Source organism: Calonectris borealis, chromosome 1 (assembly GCF_964195595.1).
Source record: "Calonectris borealis chromosome 1, bCalBor7.hap1.2, whole genome shotgun sequence".
Lineage (NCBI taxonomy): Eukaryota > Metazoa > Chordata > Aves > Procellariiformes > Procellariidae > Calonectris > Calonectris borealis.
Genome location: NC_134312.1, coordinates 65,183,910 through 65,206,604, shown reverse-complemented (window position 1 = coordinate 65,206,604; position 22,695 = coordinate 65,183,910). Strand labels below are relative to the sequence as shown.

General features: G+C 40.7%; 1 protein-coding gene across 1 annotated transcript in view; it reads right to left on the bottom strand.

Moving 5' to 3' along the window:
- DGKI (diacylglycerol kinase iota) overlaps positions 1–22,695 on the bottom strand; it is a 220,747-nt gene that overhangs the window by 39,147 nt on the left and 158,905 nt on the right. The window contains exons 23-28 of the mRNA XM_075158235.1: positions 22,007–22,086; positions 20,122–20,166; positions 16,301–16,370; positions 14,737–14,777; positions 13,007–13,134; positions 12,301–12,426 (exon numbers count right to left, since the gene is read on the bottom strand). Coding sequence (XP_075014336.1) covers positions 12,301–12,426; positions 13,007–13,134; positions 14,737–14,777; positions 16,301–16,370; positions 20,122–20,166; positions 22,007–22,086 — 490 coding nt within the window. The remainder of the gene's footprint in view (positions 1–12,300; positions 12,427–13,006; positions 13,135–14,736; positions 14,778–16,300; positions 16,371–20,121; positions 20,167–22,006; positions 22,087–22,695) is intronic.

Genomic DNA, 22,695 nt, shown 5'->3' with positions numbered 1-22,695 from the left:
AGTCTCTACCTGCACATAAACCATTGCCTCAGGTTGTTCTCAAGCAGTCCAACATACCTGAATGTAGGTTGGGGCTTCTTCGGAAAGCAAGGGCAGCTCAGATGTATTCCTCGCTGTGTTTCATGCATATCTGTGTCCCTTATATCGTTCTATATCTTTTGTCATTACTGTCTAACTTTTTATCTCTTACCATTTCTCCGTCCACTGTAGAATGCTTTGAATGAAGGCTTGGCACACCACAATTCAGCTTTACCTGAAATTGTACTGACACCCAGAGGAGTTGCCTGGGAATTGCTGCTTAACAAGGGATTAAAAGACTATTGCAAAATCAGATGTAAACCCAAACATGCTTAACCTTGATTTAAAAAAGAACAAGAACAACAAGAAGAACAAGAAAAAGAACAAGAAGAAGAACAACAAGAAGAGAGATGTTCTAACGTCTTCATCTTGAAAAAGATAGTTCTACCTTGGAATCAAGGTCCAAACATGACCTAAAAAAGCTAGCTTGTTATTTCCTTAAAAAAGAAGGTATTTCCAAATGACCAGCAGGATCACTGTAGGGTGATAGCGGGTTGTTTGTTGGGTTTTTTTAATACTTGGCCTCTCTTTCTCTTATCACCACACGACACCAAAGTATCTCAGGGAAATGCAAGACATTCGTTTTGAAGAGGGCCTGATCCAAGCTTCTTTGAAATGCTATTCTTCCATTTCCAGATTTGAATTAAATCTTCAAAATTCTCACTGACCTACCTGTCAATTGCTTGACGAGTTTGAGGGGCAAAAGGCAAAGGAAAGGCAGGAGCTGATGTAGCTCTAACCCTAAAAGACATAAAGCGAGATTTAGCCACACCATGTAATACTTTGGCAAAACAAAAGACTGGATGTCAAAGGACTGGATGCTGTTTGAAATAGCTCTTTATTAAAAAGACCTGGGTCTGGGTGCCTTAATATCCTACATGAAAAGCAAAAAAAGATGTTAGGTGCAATCAGGTAACAAATCATCTGACCTCCTTCCTCAACAACGGATCTGTGTACTTTTACTTTTTCCGGAAAAAGATTAACACAGAGATCATTTTGCTATGACTAACTTTTTATTTAACCCAGAGAAAGGAATTATTTTGGTAACTGCAAAGCCATGACAGCAAGCACATCAGGTATACTCTGATTCAGAAGTCACATCCCCACTTGGATCTCAGGCTAGATGGAGATGAAGCACATCAGCTGCTTGGTGTCTCGAGACACCACCCAGATAATCTTAGGCCAGTTTGGGTTTCTAAACAATCTAGAAGCTACCCTAAGTGGTGGGTTTGTTACCACAAAGCAAACCAATGACTCCTGATAAATAGCCTTTAGTGGTTTTGGGAGAAGAGAGACTGAAACACAGGAATCCCTCAGAAAGAGATTCTTGCAAATATGTTCATGAATACGTGGCCTGATTTTCACAAGGGCTAAGCACTAAGCAACCCTCACTTGCTTGCCATCTTTTAAAAAAAAAAAAGAAAAAAAAATCACCTCAGTTAATGTGCATAACACACAGGTTCTAGGCAGAGCAGAATTGCTGAGGCCTTTACACTCCTGCTACAGAGTAATTAATGGAGAATGAAACTTGTAATGGGAGTTTCAGATACGGTTTTGTGCTGCACTTTTAGACGCCTGGCACAGAAACAAGAATCTAGGAGTCAGGGTCACGCTGGCTCCAAGCCACCTCTGGCTCTCTGATTTCAGCTCCTGGCATAATTTAGCCAGGTCCATCTGTCCCTGCTTGCCCATGGGCATCAACGCTGCCAGGAACCTCAGCAAGGCTATGTGTTACAGCCCTGCTCCTCATGTATTTCCCTCCCATGCACACACCTCTGTGCCAGATCTGCTAAATGCTCGCTCAGTCTCAGCTACCAGGACAAAGCTGTGGGTTTTAGTGCTCCTTTCCCAGCGCAGAGGAGCAGCAGGCAAGCAGAGACAACTTTTCTCCCTTGCCATTTGAATGCTTTTAAGCTTTCAGAAGTTTCTCCTCCCACCTGAGAAATCCTTTGGCAGGCATTTAAGAGGAGACAGCACCTTCTACACCCTGACATGTAAGTCCACAGCCAGGGGACTAGGACAGGCTCCCTAGACATAGAAGGGCAAGGGCAGCTCCTTGCAGAGCACCCATGCCAAGACACACAGCCTGGGGAACGTGCTCCCTGTCCCTCAGCAGTTCCCAGGTGAACCGGAGGATCTTTCCCCAACGCAAGCACACTAAACCCAGCCCACGTTCACAGGTACTTTCTGTTTCAATCAACATTTTCCAGAAGAAACAAACCTCTTCCATGCGCACCTCCACCAAGCAAAAACAGCTCACCAATATACTTTTCAAGCAGCCCTAGTGAAAAACCTCACTTTTTGTTCAAGGAGTCAAGTGAAGGCTCATGTCAAAATATTGCTCCCAGCCTCATCCAAACACTCTGAGCTTTGTGGGTCTAAAATACTAAATTGCAAACCTCAAAAGATGACCTATTTTCACATGACTATGCTTTGTCTCTAGCTTTTTGTTGCATGGTATTTTGACACTTTCCAGTTTCCAGCCACAGCTGAAATCCGAACATGCAGGTATCTGAAGAATTAGAGAAAGTTAGCAAAGGTTTGACTTTTGGGAGTTTAACGCTGTCAACTCAGGCAAAGTAGTACTCCTGTGTGATAGTCTAGAGCAGCTATTTTACCCAGCTACATTTCTATTCTCTTTGCAAGCCTGTTAAACCAACTTAGGAATATGAATGGGGTATCAATAAATACAGTCTGAATGCGTATTATGAGATGTCCTAGTGTGAAAGCTTGGAGACGCAATGTATTCCTATGTGTGTTTTACATATGTACAGGACTGTGTTTCGTACCCGTGCCCTGAAGCTTATTAGTTTTGGCTTTGATAAGACAGCTTGGTACTGAGTGAGAGCACATTAAGAACCAGTCTCCTCTCCGAGCAGATGGCAGCTCCTTATGGCAGGGACAGAGCACATGGACACAAGCTTGCTATTCCTGTGCAATGATCAGAAAACTAGGACCAGGATGGGGTTTTTTTTGTCTTAGTTCACTCTTACAAATAAGTAACAAGTACACACAAATACAGACATAGATATTACCTAAAACTACACCCTTCACTTCTTTTCCAAATTTTATTGGACTGGAAGCCTACCGTGCTGGAGGATATTCACCCTACATTTACAACAGTGCTTAAAGCAAGCCCAGAAGAATACAGGCTGTCAATCATCCTATATCACACTAATAAATCCAGCTATCCCTCTTCCAGTACCTTTAATGTCACTGGGGGCCATGGGTCTGCTATTTCCACTCCATAAAGCTGAAGAGAGGAATATTCACATTCTACAGTGGCATCGTCGGCTCCACTCTCTCCTCTACCCTTCTCTTGCCAAGTGCAATTACCACATGCCTGACACTTGCAGGAAAGCAGTAGGCCCTAAAGATCAGATTATCAGATGTCATTTTCTTTTACCCAGCCAAACGGAAAACAAGGGTACAAGAAGTGACTGTCTTGATATGTTCCCCTGCCTTCTTTGCTGCAGAGCTTCTTTACTTCTTAGCGCAGATTCTGCTTCTCAATCCAGGGGCTAAAGTAAGCAAGCAAGGATGGAAGCAAAGGGAAAAAATGGAAAAAGAAAGACTTGTAACAAGAAAAGAGAAAAAAGAAAGAACTCTATTACTTCTGCCTTGGCTATCAGCCAGAGAATAGAAAGCAGATTTATAGTTGTTACGATAAACAACTTATAGCTGGGTGCCTTGGTTTTCTTTCTGTACTCTGTCAACATCAATTTCATCCTTTAAACACAGTCCAACAAAAAAAACTTACATTCCACTTGGAAAACTCTTTTTCATCCCCTTATCTACTGGAACTATTCAGAAAGCATTTTCAAGCTAGGTGGTAGTTGACTTTTTCAACATCAGGGTAAGTAGGTCCCTTTGTCAAGAAGGTGCGTATTCTGTTGCTTGAAATCACCTCAAGGAGAAGAGGAGAGCTGGACTGCTTGCATTTCCCTTTTGGAAGGCAGGATGCCAGTCAAGAAGCAAGATCCTCTAAAGAAGCCAATTTGTAGTCTCATGGTGTGTGGGAGTGTTTTGCATGTCACTGTCTGCCAAAATAATTTGTCAGCAGGGTGAATTTCCTCAGCTGTGCATCAGGTGTTGAGATGCTACAAAAATCATTAAAAGCCCTCATTTTGAGGGCTCGGGGGCAGGTGGGTGGGAAAAGAGGAAGCTAAAATCCCACCCAATACACTCTGGGGAGCTATATTTTGAATAATAAAATTATTTGGTAATAAGTACTGATGAGAAAAAAAACATCCTACAGGATGAAGTACAGGATGTACTCTATTTCTGCCACATATTGAAGGGGCAGAAACACAAACCCACCTCCATCAGATGTGCCTACTGTTGTTAAAATCCCTTAGCAATTCAGCACCTCAACAGCAAAGGCTGGAGATTTAATTCTGGGAGAAAACAAACACTATTTGCATTGCACTCACATACACAAATAAGGCCATACACATGCAAATCTAAACCAAATTCTGATTTCTTCCTTTTCCAATTACTGTTAACAAGAGCAGAAGCAAAAGACGATGTCTTAAAGCTCAGTATTACTGGGAAAGGGGTTGCCAGAAGGATGTGTAAGTACCAAATACTAATGACTGTTGCACAAATTTTAATAAGTAAAAACCATGATTTTTCTACACCCCAGTTCTCTGTAGGTAAGGCCAGACTTTGGCAATAGTGACATAAAAATTCTACTAATTAACAGGGGAAGAGGTGATTAAATAAGGTTTTCCGTGTATTCAATCACTTAAAGGCAACACCAGAAGTTGCTGAAAGTTCATGATAAACAGTTTGCAGAACCATCTGATTCTTGCTGTTTGCAAAGATCCCTCAGGTCTGGTGGGTGCAATCACCGCAGAGCCACGGCTCATCCCCTGACATAGCAGGGACTGTATGTGGTAACACTTTCCCTAGTCCTGCTTCCGTATCTTCAGACATCAGAGCAAAATGCCAGGATCTTCCCATGCCCAGAACCATCCCTGAGATGGTACTAACATGGCTGAAGTAACGCAAAACCTCTTGAATCCTGAGTTGAGAACATCTGTTCTCGCGTTTACCTCACCTACACAGTCTGTATGTGATACACTCAGGATATACCAAAAACATTTCATGCGGGCCAGTCTTTGAAAAGATATTTTGGTGTCAACATTCCTCTCCATCCCCTGTGATTTTAGCATTGTTTTCCTCTCTAAACTGTGTTCCTTTTTGCTGCAGTTGAGTAAAGGTGTGTCTACTAATCAGACATGTCCAGGAGTCCCTTCTCCTGGCTATGATAGGGATGAACACCACCAGAACGAGAGACATTGCCTGGGGAAAGTCGACAAGGATTAAGTGACAACGTGAGAGAGGCTCAAAACTAACTTGTGAATTAATGTGTGTCCAGGTAAAAGTCTTATTTCCAGTTTCATGACAAATCATTTGACAAATTCATATATATTCTATATATACAGCTGTATTTCAGGTTACTGTACAAGCAGCTCCAGAAAGAAAAAGAAAGCTTCTAGAAAAATTGTAAAAGCTGGACACTCAAATTAGCTTCCAAATAGTAACAAATACCAGCAGCAGTAGCTGTCCTTAAAGAAACTTTTGAAATCCCACAGGCTGCAAAGCAGCACTGGGCACTAAACAAGATTTTTGTTTGCTGTCAATCTGGAAAGAGTATGAAGTTCACTGGGAGGTATTTCTGTCTGCAGTGCTACAGTCTCCAGATTGTTCTTGTATTCAACGATTGTACCACAAAGTAAAAATAACTATCCTGTTTTTGAGTAGCTCTGTACTGAGCTGACTATACAGAGAAAATAAGAGATTCAAACTATTTCTGCAAGGGTTTGATTTTAAAAACACAGGGATCTCACAGAGAAAACACGCTCCTTTTTGTCAGCCAAATCCCACCATTTTTAAGAGCCTTCCTATTGTTTGTCAGGCTGAAATTTTTTTCTGAATGGCAAGAAATGAAGCGTCAAGAAAAATTATTCAAACAATGCCAAAATTCTGCTAGATTTTCATTGTTACATTGTAAGTTTTTAAGGGAATGAGAAAGGGCAGAAATATATCTTTTCAGAACTGCAGGCACGTATCTTCCAGGTAGAATTCCAAAGGAAACCAATAATTATTCCTTTTTTCACACTGAAAATCTCCAAAAACAATGAAGGCGGCTAAAATCTTCAAGTATATGGAGAGAATTAATATTCACAACAGGAACATAAAATACATGAAATTCATTATTTACCACACCCTGGGCACTAGAGTGTAAAAAAATTAACAGGTGCCTTCTTTGTCAAGAAAGTCTCCAGAAACGGGGGTAGGGGAAGATTTACAGCAGCAACTGAAGAAAAGATTTCTTAATGGTGCATAAATTGTAGCTTCTATCTGGAATGTGCACAAGATTTTAATTATTGTAACTGCATCACGCTGACAATAGTGAGAGCTTTCAAAATACAGGACCAGACCCCACACTGAGATGCATCACTTTTTCCCACTCAGTCTCAGACAGGAACTTGCTTTCCCTCAAAACAATTTCTTACCCATTTGCTATATTCTTATAATTTTTTCTTCTTTCTTCCCTATTTAACCCATGTTTACCTTTCCCTGAATCATTCTCAGTTCTCTTTACATCACTTTTCCTCTTCTTTGAATCCCCATCTTTCCTTTCACTAACTCCCCCTCCTTTTTAATATCACTTTCCTAGCGAGAGGTGAACTGCTTTAGGCAAACCTTTCTCGTGCTCTACTTTGAGGTAGTAAGAGTGGTGCCTTATAAGCTATTTGTAAAAGCATCTAGGACAACAGAAGAGAAAGAAAAGGGAGAGTCGAGCATAAACAGACACTGCATTTTGTTATGCTCTAATTCTATTATAAGGACTACACAGGAGTGTACAGTGAAGGTGAGGTGGTGATTTTTGCCTTCCCTCAAATAAGATTTGTTTGAAAGCAACCAGTACTCATGGAGCCTCAACTGGTATTTTAAACGATGCAAAGTAATTTGTACAGGTGTACAAATAGCTGGTTAAAACATACACACTTCACTCTTGTGGCTTAATCTTCTAAATGCAGTTTGAACTAAATCTGAACCAGAAAACTAATTCAGATTTTGCTGTCAAAATATACCAGGGCAGACTACTCTGCCTATTTGAGAGCTGATGCTGAGTTTTCCAATGCAAGAGTTTTGGGGAAACACTTGAATTTTTCAAGTCTTCACCAACCTTCGAAACTTTAAAGGTTCACTATCACTAGGGAGCTCCTGCCTAGCATGTTCAAATCCTAAGAGTGACCTCTTTATATTTTCTTAACTTTCACTAGATGAGCATTCCTTCTCTTTTCTACATGCAAACTTGAATCCCTGATGCTCTTCTCACCTGGTACCACACAAAGATTTCTCTTTTAAAAAAAAAAACCAAACCATCTTGTAACACCTGTACTGTCACACTGATTTCCTGGGCAATGATCTGATTCTTGTGGCTGAGTTAAAACACTTGGTATTCAGCCTTTTCCTTCTTCCCTCTCAGGAACTAGGTTATTATTGCCTCATAAAGCAGTGCCTGGGTGGCACTACTAGCTAATTAATGTCTATTTAGTGTAAAGGGCTGCAGCCACCTTCCAGCCCCTACAGGCGTTTTTTCTTCCTCTCCCTGACAGGACCAGATGGTATTCTGACCAACCTTCGCCCACCCTTCATGAGCCATGCACTTGATTCAGACAACGCATCTAGCAGCTTTGGAAACACGTTACCATCACAGCTGGACAGATGCTGGAAGAGTGGTTGTTACTGCCCCAAACAATGGGAAAATTAATTACTTCAATTAAAAGATGTAGATTAAACCTCTACCAAGATATAGTCACCTTTTCATTTTTGTGTACTGTTGTGGTTTTCATTTTACTTAATTTTCCAGCTCTCATCACGTAACAGGGTGACAAACACGTAACTAGGAAGAGAAATACACGGCCAACAATGAATGCTTATAGCAGGCTGTGAGGGAATGGTCATCCCCATCTCACTGCACCATTTGATCACAGGATAAATCAGGGTGATGAACCTACTCATGTTCAAAGGAAGAGTCCAATTACATGTTTCAGTGGAGTCAGCCCAGAATACTTAGCTTTTTTCAAGATCAAACACCAAGTAATTGTCTTCCCGTTGTTTTTTGTATGCACCATTCACACTAATTTGATGTTCCTATTAAGCTATAACCCCAGGTCCTGGTTACTGCATCAAGACGCTGTTTCATGTCCTGCCCACTCCACACATTGGTCACACATCAAAGAGCCGTCAGAAAGGGAGCAAAACATGAAATACCATCAATCAAAAGCCACCTCAAAATTAACTAACATGAAGCTCACTTAATTAAAAACAAAAGCATAAATAATTTTCTCTCAGAAAGACCCCTGCCTCAAAACCATTACATTCAAATTACCCTGTACCCCAACAGCTTGTGATCAAAGCAACATCAAACATCATAATTTTTTGTAGATCACATAGTCTCTTCTCTACTTTCATTGATTAAAGTAATTTAAGGGATCTCTCTATTTGCATACTTTGTCTTTTGAGCTACACTCCTCACTTCTCAGAAATAATTACTTCATCTTAAAGAGGTTATATGTTTTATATATATATATATGTATAAAAACACACACACACATATATATGTATATACAGCGATGCCAGGGACACTCTAAGCAGCCTGCAGCTATACTAAGACCAGCTGTGGTCTAATCTGAGGACGGTCATTCCCAACCCGTTTGGGAGAAAAATGACCATTAAGAAAACAGCCCCAGTGGGTCAACTGATGACACTTTGTCTCACAGCAAGTCCCCTGTCACTTTTTATAGTGACAGGCTATAAGATATTGCACTTTGAGCTGGAAGCGCTGTACAGTATTTTGGACTAGATATAAAACACTGGACACTGATAACTCTTAAAAGGTCCACAAGAACTCCATGTACAAGAGGAATTGTTCCTTCTATGCTCTGCCATATTCCTTTTTGGGAATTTTGCTAAAATCCTTTCCACAAGTTTTATTTGAAAAATAATTTCTGAAGGGACAAACCTCTGTAAAGAACCTGGGAGCTACTTCAGCTGCCAAAATATAATAGTGCTTTCTAAGTTTTTCTTTAAAGTGCCAGGTTAGAAAGATTTTTCAGGTTGCAAAGTCAAGCACCCAGAAGCTTGGAAATGCCACAGCTCATGTCATCTGAGCATCATGCTCCAGGACTGTTTGCACTCAAGCCTTTTGTCAACCCTTAACCACATTGCCACCTGCTACTTTCTTCTACTGGACTCTTGCCTCAGTGTTTAAGTAGAGACCTGCTTGATATCCTTTTGTATTTTGTATATGTAGTGCACAGCCTCAAGATTTATTTATTCCACGCTACCAAAACTGTGTACAGAATGTGAAATGATTCATTTTCTCCTAAGCATCTCTGACAGAGTCTCCTCATAGTATCCAAGTTTCTTGTGACCACGAAATTGACCCTCACTGTGCTCCTCTAAGATGAGGTTGCAATATTATCTGTATTCTATAGCTGGGCAAATGAGCGTCAGAAGAAAGGAAGGCACAACCTTTCCGTTAATTTTAGTAATACAACCTGAGGCACACAGCAAGCCTATTTCTCAGTTTCCAGCCCTTCGCTCTCTTTCGAAGTCTCTTTGTAATGGCCTCCCAGGAACCCATCCTACTTCACAGTGGATATGCATAGAATGAGGAGCCTGTTGTCACTGGCCATTTGTGAAAAGTTTGTTGTAAATCTGCATCATTCAGAAGTTATGTCAGGGAAATTGAGGGGAGAAGCTAGTCCTCCAGAGCAACATTCAACTGCCTTAACTGTAATAATATCTTGCTTTCTCCACTGCAATCCACCTCATCTACTATACACCTTCCAGCTTGGCAGCAAACGAGGCAGTGTCTAAACATACTTCAGAGTTTGCCCACTGGTATAATGAATAATCTGCATCTGCCCAGAATTCCAGATTCTGGAGAGGAACAGCCACAGACCCTTTCCTCCATGCCCCTAACCTGTCTCACTCACCTCTTACCTATCTGCACCCCATGTCCTCCTCCTTTTCGTCATTCCCATTCTGATTTCCCAGACAACTGTATGTCCCCTGTGCTCCTAATTGCCAGCTCCCATCCCCTAAACCTGCTCCCCAAGTTCCTGCACACACTCTCTTTTTGCTTCTACTCCTTTGGCTCTTGCAACCTCTTCTCCCTGTTCCTCCATACGCCTTTTCCTGACACATCTCCATTGACCATGACTGCTGCTTCCCTTTTCTACTTGCCACTGGAGATCAGCTGGTGAGCAGCGCAGCCCCCCTTCCCTCAGCCTGGTGGGCAGGCCTGCAACCAGGATTAAGCACAGAGGGGCATAACTCCTCCGTGAGCATGTCCAGACAGAAACTTTTGAAAGCAAAACTCTTGAATCTGAGGTGTCTCCAAAGTGCATGAGCAACCTCTTCAGCAGGGCAAACTCAAGGGTACTTTCCTCAAGACAGCAAAAGGCACCTCCCTGGTATTATGGTGACACTTTAATAAATGTCAAGCCTCCAAAACTTCATTCAAATGAAGTTCATTCCACTACCAGTACTAAAACGTCTCAGGAAACAACTGTTGGATTTATTTATTTTAAAGAAGGTAATTTAAAGCAGCACATTTCCCGCAAATCTTGTCTTCAGAAACAGCTGACTTTTTTGTTGAAGTTTTAACTAAAAGAAAAAGAGAAAGAATCAAAGACTTAGTCTTACCATGGAAGATTTCAGCCAAAACAATTAAAGTTTAGAGAAGCTATAAAGAAAACAATTCCTTATAGTAGGCAGTGACAGGTACACTTTACTCTGGGCAGTGCTACTGACTTTGCGTGTTAGTAGTAAATCTACCGAACATAATTGTTCCAGCTAAGCAAACATTTCCAGTCACGCTGATGTAAACAAAATCACTCATCTTATCAATTAGATGTTAGTCCACATGTTGTCACCATCTCTCCACACTGCGTAAAACTGTCTAAGCATCATTCTTCTTCCAGCTTTGCCAGCTCCAAATTTTGGGCCCTTCCAGTCTGTGGAAAACTGAACCTGAATTCACCATCCTTTATGTTGCAAAGAGCATAAAAACAAGAACTGACCCAGCATCCCTCAGGGTAATGGGAGAAAAACAGGTGAGTGTCTCCTGGCAGTGCTACCCAGATCACCCTTTCTTACCATGACATCTCATTCTCCTTCTCCAGCAGTTTCCAGATTGCTGGAAAGTTTCCAGTTTGTAGCCACACAGCTACGCAGCCTCCTGTCCACAGTGCATCTGCCCTGGAGCTGTACTCGGCAGGCACCTTGTAGCCCCCTTCCACACACATCCAAGACAGAAAGACAAACTGAAACAAGGACCACATGGTCACTAATTTTCTAATTTTTCTATGCTAAGTTTTAAAACCCGTCCATAGGGATTCAGATACAGTAGAACTAGAAACATAAAGCAGAAGTGATGTACACAATTATACGTTATGTACTCGGGGGGGGAAAACAACCCCAAAACACTAGAATTTTTCAAAGCCAGCAACTGAGTTCAGACAGGTGCTTCCCATCTAAACTTTGGTAGCGATTATGGATCTACTGCTGGTTTTGAAAATCTAAAGCGAAAGGACCAAAAAGCTGAGAACCACTTCTAAAATAAGCAAGAAGAATAAGAGATGCTCTTACACAAATCTGAACATGGCAAACAGGATTGCGGAGGTAGAAATCTCTTACATGGGGGAATTATCAGCCACAAAACCACTGTTTAGTCATCCTACACTGACAATGGTATCTCTGGTTCAAGATTATATGAAAACTATTGCCTACATCTTTAAAAGTAAGCAGCAATTGTAGAGGTTTCTGCTTTGTTACACTGCGTCAGAGCTACCTTAAGGGTGAGTGTTTCAGTCTTTCTCATAACCAGTTGCCATGAAGGTTCCCTTAGCTGGAACTTCAGGCATCCAAAATAATGTATTTGCTTTTGGAAACTTGGATCTAGGTTTATTAAGAGTGCAGGGTGCCACAGAGGAAAAAAAAAAACAAAGGCAAGAACATATAATAATGGAGAAAGAGGAAGAAACAGAAGGGAGGAGCAAAAGAGAAGAAGCAAAAGGACTTCAGTAATTTCAGCATGTCAGCACAATTCATTAAGCTTAAAGGAGCCACTAGGAGTTGTCTGTGGTGATGTGACAGTGCATCATCAAGCAGAGAAATGCGGAGGGCTCTTACTGCAGCATATGTGTCTGGCTGGCGTCCTTTTGTTTGTCAGGTACCTCGTAGTGTGGGGAAATCTTGCCGAGGCCGCTGTCGCTCAGCATCCTCTTTCGAACCGCAGGGTTCCACCGATCTGATATTCTAGGGAGGGAAGAAGGAAGAGAAAGGCATTCACCCCTCAAAAATTATCTTCCGTGCTCCACTTTGAAGCTGTCTTATGCTTACTGGTTCCCAGCATTTTTCAGCCCATAGCAAGCTCAAATAGTTTAATTCACTATGAGTACGAGACTGTTCCTAAAGATGAATAGGAGTGTAATAGGTCTGCCCAGAGGATGAGAAGAAACAGAGACACTTCACCCATCATTCTTAGGCACAAAGGGCTTCAGGGCCTTATACAGTGGTATCGGAGCCCTGACCATGCAGAGAAGGGGTTTTTAACTCAATCAATACAGCTTTATGGTGGGGCAGATACAGTCAGGGGGTGTGAGGAGGTAGAAAGGTGCCAAAGTCCATTAGTCTTGCTCTGTGCTCCAGAATGCCTAATGGAGTAGATGTTATTCCACTGTCCTTCTGTCATTACCATGGCTGCATCTGATCCTGTCCCCAGCTCCCCACCTAAGACCTACCCTCCCACATCTCCCAGTCCTTCAGAAAAGGGGACCAGAAAAGAGATGCCCAACTCTAATACGGCTGCTGAAAGCCAGATCCCAACACCACTCACCCAGAGGCCTGCTCCACTACCAGATCAGGCATTCCTGGTGGCGTTCCCACCTGCTGTGACATTACCAGCTCTGGGTCCAGAATAAAAATCTCGTCCTGCGAAATTTCCGTCACAAAGTGCAAATGTTCCTGTTGGAGTGATACAAGGAACAAATACAGAACCTGCAGCATCACTGGTCTCTCAGAGCACCCAGCTGGCTATAGGAAAGCTGGGTGCACATCAGGGTCTCTGAGGAGCATTCATGGGACTCTGTCTGTGTATTTATTTAAGCGCACACACATACACACACACAGAAAAACCAATGCCACTGAAGCCACCAATAAACACTTCATCGATTTCAAGCCAAACAAGATTCCCTACCAGCAAGCTTTACACTCACAGCAACACTTAAAAGGCTGCTACTCAGTGACTCTATATCATTCAGCTGAAAACTGGAGGTCTACCCAAAAAGCCGAGGTTTGCATTTCGAAATGAGGACCAGCACCTAAGGTCTGCCCTCCGATGATGGCTGACAGAAATTTTCATTGTTTGGGGGTACTCTCCCAGACCTCCAATTGCTTGTACACTCTGGTTTCATATCTCTGTTACCAAAGCTCTCTTTCTCAGTCCCTCTTTTTTGTTATTGACACTGAAGGCTCATTGTCCTTCAAAAAACACCGAGTGTGAGTAGGCCTGTCTACGTAGGCGAATGGGCAGGAAACTTCCCACCATTTGTGCGCTGGGACCATCACACAGTATTGATCTCTTCCCCACAGAAACACAGGGCAAAGGAGTAGGAGGGAAAGATGACCATTTGTACAGAGTAAAGTATTAAAGAAATGCAGAATAAGCCAAACAGAGTCACGTTGTCCAGTTTAACCTGTAGTAGCATCTTCACCCTTGCTTTCCAAATGTTAAAGTACAACTTCATCAAAGCATTTATATGACTGTGTGCAAAGAAGTCCCATGGTGGCTACACGCAGACTCTGAACCTGGGACCTCTGAACTAAAGCCACAGCTCCTTCTGCTTGAACTAAACCACCAGCTGCTTTTGCTAGGAAACAGTCATATGTTCATGTGATTCAGGAACAGCTTACACAGTTCTCAGGGGGACCAGACACAAATGACCACTGTGTGAAATCAACAGTTTGCACTTAATGCTGAGCCACTAATTGGCCTGTTCTGGCTACAAATTAGAAACACCAAAAGCTGTGTAAAATTTTCAAAGTGTCTTTTAGAAAATATAATCAGATTGTCAAATCTATACCACAGGTTTGAATCCAATGGAGCTACACACTGTTTTGGGGTTCCTTGGGAATATTTGATACAGCTCTGTTCATAATTCTCAACTTGTAACATCACCTTCATTTCCATAGCTATTCCATGTCACACACACAGGATCAAGACTTCTGGTGACTAAAATCATCAGTGAAAAGATAAACTCAAATACTCTGGTGCTACACAGATGCCCTTAGTAAGACTTGATAAGGATGACAAGTGTAGAAAATTCTGATCTGTACATCAGATTGGTAGTAAAAAGAAGGGCAGATGGTCAGCAGATATAAAACTTTAGTGAAACTATGTGAATTACATCAACTAAAAAATGGCCCATAATTTTTTCTCTACTTTTCATGAGACATCAGTAGCATTTTAGAATACACAGGAGGAATGGCACGTAACTCATTTTAAGCTGCATTTGACATAGTTTAAAAAAAAAGATCTATAGAAACGGTAACTGAATAAAGATTTACCTGAGATCTGTCAATGCGGTAAAAACGATCAGCAGAAGTTGCTGCAAGACAGAGAAACAACAGAGCCGCAGTGAAGAAAATGATCTGAGCAGAACTGCATGGACAAGATGGGCTGAGCTACCATCACTACCATGTAAGACAACCTCTGTGTCAGTGAAGTCACAGCGGTTTCACAAGAACATAATCCGATTCATTCATGAAGTCCATATTCCTATCCCATTAAATGGTGAATTTAAGTTAAGGTGAGGCTTAACAAAACAATATTCACTGACATTATAAACTTGAAATAAATATTAAAAAAATGTATAAAATGGATTTTGGGCTTATAAGAAGAATTGATTACATTAAAATATGTGACAGAAAAAGCTGCATTGTTCCGATGAGAGTATAGCAAGCATATAATGAAATTGATGGGTCTAATAGGATTAATTCAAATTTTGAATCTAAAGAACAATAACATGCTTGGGAGCTCTTTGTAAATCAAATGCATGGCTACAGATATTCACCCTAAATTACCAACACGCTCAAGGAAAATTTATGCTACTCACGAAAGACACATGAAAACAGGGGAGATTCACTAAATAAAACATCTAATATGAATCTTGTCACTGCCAAATAATTTATATTACTAAACCCAGAAGCATTTTATCACCTACAATGTGCTTCATCAGATGCGATTTTTTTGTTTCTGCTTTGCATTTAGTTTGGCCAGTGAAATCAGATTTGTTCATTCTGAAGTTTTGACAGAAGAGCACAGTGATGCAGCTTTGTAGGTTTTAGCACTGCAAGGGAATATCAAATCCCTAAAGACAAAACCTGAATGCATCTACCCACCCAGCTTTCTCCAAAAACCAAACAGATTCTCAATATGTTTTTTATCAATTTCCCTCATGAGAGACAAGGATGAGTAATTAGAAATTGCCAAGGAGAAATTGTTTTTGTTTAGAACAATAAAAATTTCAGTCTCCCCATGCTGAAGCTTTTGCAAAAGCAGATGCCATCCATTTTAGCTGCTAATTCCAGTGCTCTGGAGCCTGATGTAAAGCCCAGATAAGCCGTCTGCTTTGACAAAGTCTGGTCGAATACAAGTGCAGCTCTCCAGGGAGTTACATGAAGTGCAGTCTTAGAGGGAAAGGGAAGTACATTTCCGTCACCTAAACACTGTAGTACCCTAAACAATATAGTACTTAAAGAGAACCAGAGTGAAAAACGCAGCCTTACCAGCAGCAGCGCCTTGCCACAACCTGCTGCACTCTGAGTCCAGGCAATGCCATGCAGTAAGTGCTGGTCATCACAGCAAAGACACCAATAAACCAAACCTCTAACCACCCTTAGAAGAGCATGTCTCCTTGGGGTGACAAAGCTACAGCAGACATTTTGATTGCTAGATGAAGGGCCTATGTCATTTTTCACAGGGGAAAGGGGGGCATTCAGCTCCTTTTTTACCTGCTCAGTGTAACAAGAAGGAACAGTTACCACTCCATAGTAATACTATGCACTATCCTTCACATGCACACCAGAAGCAAGCAGCATGCTAGGCACAAGAGAAGGGAGATGCACTTACCATCTAGGAAGCACCATCTGGGAGAGAGCCTCTGAACAGAAAGTACTCTGGGGAAAGAGCTTTCCTGGTCCTGGATAGGGCAGGGAAATGACATTTAAAAAAAAAACGAACTGTTTTTTCTCTAAAAAGGACTATCTTCTAGTCTCTGCTTTTTTCATTTTGCTCTACTGACATTGCACAATGTGCAAAACCTACATTACCCAAACTCACTCACTGACATCAGGGCTTGACTGTAACAGAGAAAAGAGTAAACTGATACGGTTAGCTTCAGCCACATCCTCAGCTATCCCCTTCTCTTCAGCTCAGCAATACCAAAAAGCTTTGCATCAAAAACAGCTTTCTCAGCTGTCTACAGCCCCCGTTATTTATGGGGACACAGGAACAGAGAGAGGTGAAAGAGGTCAAAGATACACATCAGTATCAAACAACAACCATGAACCCTAATTACTCTGTTTGTTTCTTGTGCGCCTGTCACCTTCCTTTATTCTAGCTCAGTATTTTTAGACTCTTTCCCTCCTCTACCGATCTGCCACTCAAAGCAATTGCCCACTTTGCCTGCCTCTGGTGTGTCCCAAGTGCATATCAGGGTAAAAAATGTGTTATCCTCTGCACCCAGAATACAGAGAGTGCAGACCTGCGGACCGCCGTCGGCCAAGCAAACAGACATCCTGCAACAACCTGTTCCCGTTCCAGCTAAAAAGGCCTGCTCCTTGAGAGCCGACAGAGGTGATTTCAGGAACCAAACCAAATGACTGGGGAGGAATGAAGACCTCCTTCCTGACCTGTACTCACCAAGGAGTCAAACAGGCTGCTCCTTGCTTTTTCAGCTCTCACTGAGCTGGAGAGGCAAAAGGATCTCAGAAAGCAGAGGGTGGTCATGGCTCTGCTCCATGCTGGCAGCGGATGACCAGCCAACTTCTAAAGCCACTGGGACACAACGTTTAAACACAAATAGATTTGCACAGGACAAAACAGCATGGATCTCGGGCACACACCCAAAATTTGTATAGAGCCAGATTCTATCCTTATTTACATCTTAAGTGGTAAAATCAGCACATCTGCAAATGATGTAAATTCAGGCACATACTAGCTCAAGATTAAACTTGAGGAAAGATACCTTTGAGAAAAGTATTGCTCTGCATGGAAAGCACAGAATGTGAATAATGTATATGTACATATATTCATAACATGGGCATAGATTGTCTGAAATGTTACTGCAGAAACTTACAGATTTCGCTTGACTAAAAAAAATATATATACATATATATCTTCTGATGCATGATACCTGCATCTATAGCCACTCTGATAAAAATAAAACAGCCTCAATTCTCTCCCATATTTAGATTCAAGGATTTTACTTGATCCCATAAACCTTGCTCTCACACACAGGTTTTGCCTCCAACTTCTGCGCATTACAGGAGAGATGAAGGCAATGACAACATAACATTCCATAAAGTGAACTATTTCGGCACATGAGGACCAAATTACATATGTCAGTGGTTTAAGTATCAGATTTAAAATACACTTATGTCTTCCTCTAATGTGGGCTTATGGAGTTGTGGGATGCTTAGGTTTGCTTGTATCGCAACTGAGATGTACGTAGGAGAGTCAAGGGCTTTCCGAAACCCACTAGGTTTGCTAATGTCTATGTACCTACATGCACAAAGCTTCATGTATCTCAGTATTTAGCCCACTACTTGCGGAAAGTTGAGGATTGGGATACAAAAGACAAAAGAAAGAAAACATCCAAAGATAACAGTGCATACTAAAAAGGTAGATGATACAAAGAGGAGACATGAGTAAAAACTCATAGCCCTACCAGAGTACATAATGCTGGGAAAATGAAGATAGGAATAATGCTGGTAAATGCAAATTCAAGTCACAAATTGCATATTGTGGTATGCTCTTTCCAAGACTTCATTACAGTTCAACTGCAGAACTAGCTTGGGAAGTCTCAGGCCCATGAGACTGATATTTTATAAGCATTAAACTCATTAGAGAATGAAAAACAACCCTAGCATCATTTTTCTCATTTGCACCTGGGCTTGCTGATGTTGTTTCTGCTGACACCCTATGTTTTGAGCTGCAGAGGAATCACCAAGAGAACTGCATTTATGAGACCTAAAAGTACCTGTGACACCTTATTAGTGAGGTAGGAAGACAGTTCCATCAACTCAAGCACCTCATTATGCCCTTTATCCCCTGCTTTTTCCCCTTTCTCTTATATGTAGAGGGACACCAACAAACATGGAACAAACCTTAAATTAACCTAACAAGACAGTTTTTAGAAATGACCCACTGAGAATAAACCAATATTTGAAGAATCCAGGATAACAAGTACTGAAGACAAAACACAGAGGGGGGTGCATTCAAAATGCAGCATCATAAAAAATTGATAGCATGTTAGGGATTTCACACTGATGTGCCCTAGAGGAGATTGCTAGGCAATTAATTTATATACTGCTATAACTGCAGAGGTTAAAGCCAAATATGGGGCTGATTTCCGACATTTCATACTCTCTTTTCGCCCTCTCCATACACGCAGATTTAGCTCTTCATTTTACCTCAGGCAGTTTCCTACACACGGAGCAGTCAGCAGCCAATTAGGTTAATTTATAATGAGTGGAACAGAATAATATATGCTGTTTTATTAGCCAATTCGCTAGACGCTAACACTGCTCTAAAACTCAGTTCCAGGGCAATGATTGATACAAATGTCAAAAATATGAGGTCAAAATTGGACAGGGAAACGCAGAAACAAACCATGAACTGGTATGAAGAAGGCAACTCCAGGAAAACATGCCAAATTGCATTTTCTCATAGTGTCTTCCTGCATTCAACGCATTTACAGGCATTCTGGCCAAACTGAAATTCTGTATCACACAGGTGATCATAAAGTCCCAAGAAATTATCTGCAATTTCACCACAATGGGTTCCCGCCAGCTGGATCTCTGCATGTTTTCTCAGTGAATTCATTTCTGCTGACCCCAGCAAGACTTGCAATGTTAAATTTAGGAAAAGGCTATCATCACCATGCAAACTTGTCTTGTGATCCTAGGCGCTGTGTCAACTGACCATGGTTTGTGTCAAATCTCTGCACTGATGTCAGATCAGCTCAGGAGTCAGTAGAGTTTACTCCCAATTTAAGCACTGCATTTATTTCAGTGAGAGAAATATGCATTCTTGAACAATACTTCCAACTGTAAAGGCAAGTTGTGTATTGCATAAATTGTACAATAAAGTTGTAGAATGCACAAAGAGACCAATTTTAAAAACTAGCCACCTAAAACTAGAACCTGCTTGTCACATGCAAAAGACACATTTGTGCCCAGGACGAATTAAAAAAAACACTCTGGAGATTATGTTAAACTAGAGGTAGATGACTGCAGTGCACAGAATTATTAAGAGGTTAGGCCTGCTAGCACACCTTTTTTTCTCAGTGATAGACTTTAATACTACAGCTATGCAATATAACATGTTATTGTTCAGTTTCTCAGACAGAGAAACAATTTTACTTTTGTCATTTGTCCTACAGGACACATTCTCTCATTCACTTCAATATGCAAGGCACTGCTGTTGCAATACCGCTCGCATCACCACGCTGTGCTAATTTTAAAGATGATTCCATAAGGTTTGCAAGGAAAAGGATTGTCCAAGGGAAAGGAGAATGAACCTCCAACATTTGAGGGTAAATGATAATCAGAAATTCATCTAACATATGGGTATCTAACAAAAAGAAAACCTGGGTTCAAATGCAAAGAGTGCAGTCCACATTGTTAAGCCTCTTTCTGTTCTGATACTAAAAGGAAAGCTTATCTTACCTGGTAATGAACTCTCTGTGTAGTAGAAGTTACTGCCTGTAGGTCCTAGGAGGAGGATGAAAGACATGCCGATGATGAAAAAAATTAAAGCAACAAGAGCTGTTTGTAGTTCTACTATCTGAAGTGGTTGGGCAAACAAATAATTTTGCAAGTATTTCTCACTGGTTTTAAGTATATTAAATAAACACCACAGAATAGTCATGGAAAGCTCACTTAAAGTTTAGATTTGCATGCATTTGGTGAAAAAAATGGTTTTTAAAATATAGAGATTATGTCACTGGATCTTCACCATACCACAGACCTATTTGTTCCATGAAAACTATCTAAATTTAGAATATCAGCAATAAAATGAAAGAAAAGTTGCTAAAATTCATAAATCTTTTTTGCAAATATTTCTGAGTAATTAATGCACTAAAGAGAACCACTGACAGCTCTCCCTGTTTTAAGACAGCCTCATGTCAGGGAGGTCATGTCAGAATGACCCTGGTGTTTAGCAGGGTTCAGGAATCAAATTTATTTTAGTAAAGATTTTGTCAAATAGTTTTAGCTCATGACATAGCCTACCAAAAACCCTGGCCTACAGACCATAGCTCCCCAGTTGGCATGCAAGTTGGCAGAGTGCACAAAGCCTTGGCACCTCCATTCCCAGCAAATGGGTCTTAGCCAAATCAAGCAAAAATAAGTAGTACAAACACTGCAAAATTTTGAAGAAACACAGTTACTCCACAACCACTATGGGTAATTCAACCAGAACTTCTAGCTGTGCTTCCTCCAGGGCTGTACAACTATTCTCTACCCAATACTGGCCATATTAAGTTGCCTGAGCTCAGTCTGAGATCACATTAGTAATCTGCTGAGAACGTCATCCCTATTATTTCAATGTAATTTTCCATCACCAGATATCTCAAATATGCATCACCTTACAATATGGTTTTAGTCTGATAATAATAGCTACACCTCAAGGTCTGAATATTCAGAAATGCATTTGATGAAGGGAATCCTGGCTGAAATGCAAAAAAGTGAAAGCCTGTAGTCAGATACTAAGGCCCATATTCAGGCTGCAAGTGCAGAGTTTCAAAACCACAGGGAAGTCAGTGGCTCCCAGAGTTCAGTGGGAAGGATGAGGTTCATAGCTCCTACGTAAATTGGACCACCTATTTAGAAACCTACATAATGTCCTCACACTTGTAACTGTTGTTGAAACATACTAGTAAAAGATTTAAAACAGTCAGACACAGTATATTAATGAAAATCCATTAGTTTTATCACTAAATGCATACACACTTAAAATATTCAGGTAATGGGGCATTTGGAGTCTCCATTTCCCAGACTATATTGTAGAATGAACTCTCGTGAGGCAAGGTGTTCAAGACAATAAGAGCAACATTATTATTAGCTGCATGAGCATGTATTTCTGTGTATTTGGAAATATCTAGTTGATATTTGTAGTGTTTATTAGTGTCTCAGATTACTCCATGACAGTACTAGAGAATGACATTTGCATAATTAGACCCACTCGAATAGCACGATGTTTATCCTTACATAACACACTTTCTAATCAATAATTTGTGTAATTTCAGCAAGCTATGCGGAGAGTCCTGGTATTCCATTCCAATTCAAGGAGAAGTAAAGACACCCATCCACGTCAATTCTGTTATCGTTTAAAAGGAGTCACTATGACTTTTTATTTCCTGTTTAGAAAACATTTTTCAGTGCTACTCCTGCTTTTATTATCGTATCATAACTCTAAAGTTTTGTTTTCAGTGGTAGGCAAACTCCAATACTCTTAATATATGATTGTTGCAACTATTAGACCTCTGCACTCAGAACTGAAAGAAGCATAACATAGATTAATATATGACACCCGAATTCACAAAAACCTCACCTCTTGTAGACGGTCAATGTACATACGACAGGTCTCCAAGTCACAATCTCCTCGTACCACTATAATTCCCAGGGGAATGGCTGGAAAATCAAAAACAAAGAAAAACCTCTTTAACTGAAGTCCCTTGAACTTTAAAGGATTTGCAATATGCTTCATTTTTTTTTAAATAATGTCCTCACAAAAGCTTTCTGCTATCTAAATCTTAACAGTCATTTAAAAGCAGGAACATATTATTCATCAGTAGTTTCACCCATTTATAATTATCAAAGATTCTGGTTTTCAACTGTCTTTCATACCAAAGAAGTTGAAACAGATTCAGTTAAATTGTGTACTTTGTCTGATGTCAACATCAATTATTAACTGCAAAGAAAGGAACACACCCCAGAACAAGAGTTTAGGGAGGTGCTCTTATACGTTGAAATAAAAGAGTGATATTTCATTTTCAGAACTCTTAAAAGTCTACAAAAATGATTTAAAGTAATCAAAGTCACAGCCTGAAGTCACAGCCTGATTTCAGCAAAAACTGTCCAGCACCATGTTATTTTGATGTAAGGCTGCTTTCAAATCAAAATAGACATTATTTCGTCTACACACAAAATTGACACAACATCTCCATATTTTCTCAGAGAAAAAAAGAGAACTTGTAAAAATACTGCAAATAATTCCCCTCAGCTGAGGGCAGTATTTTT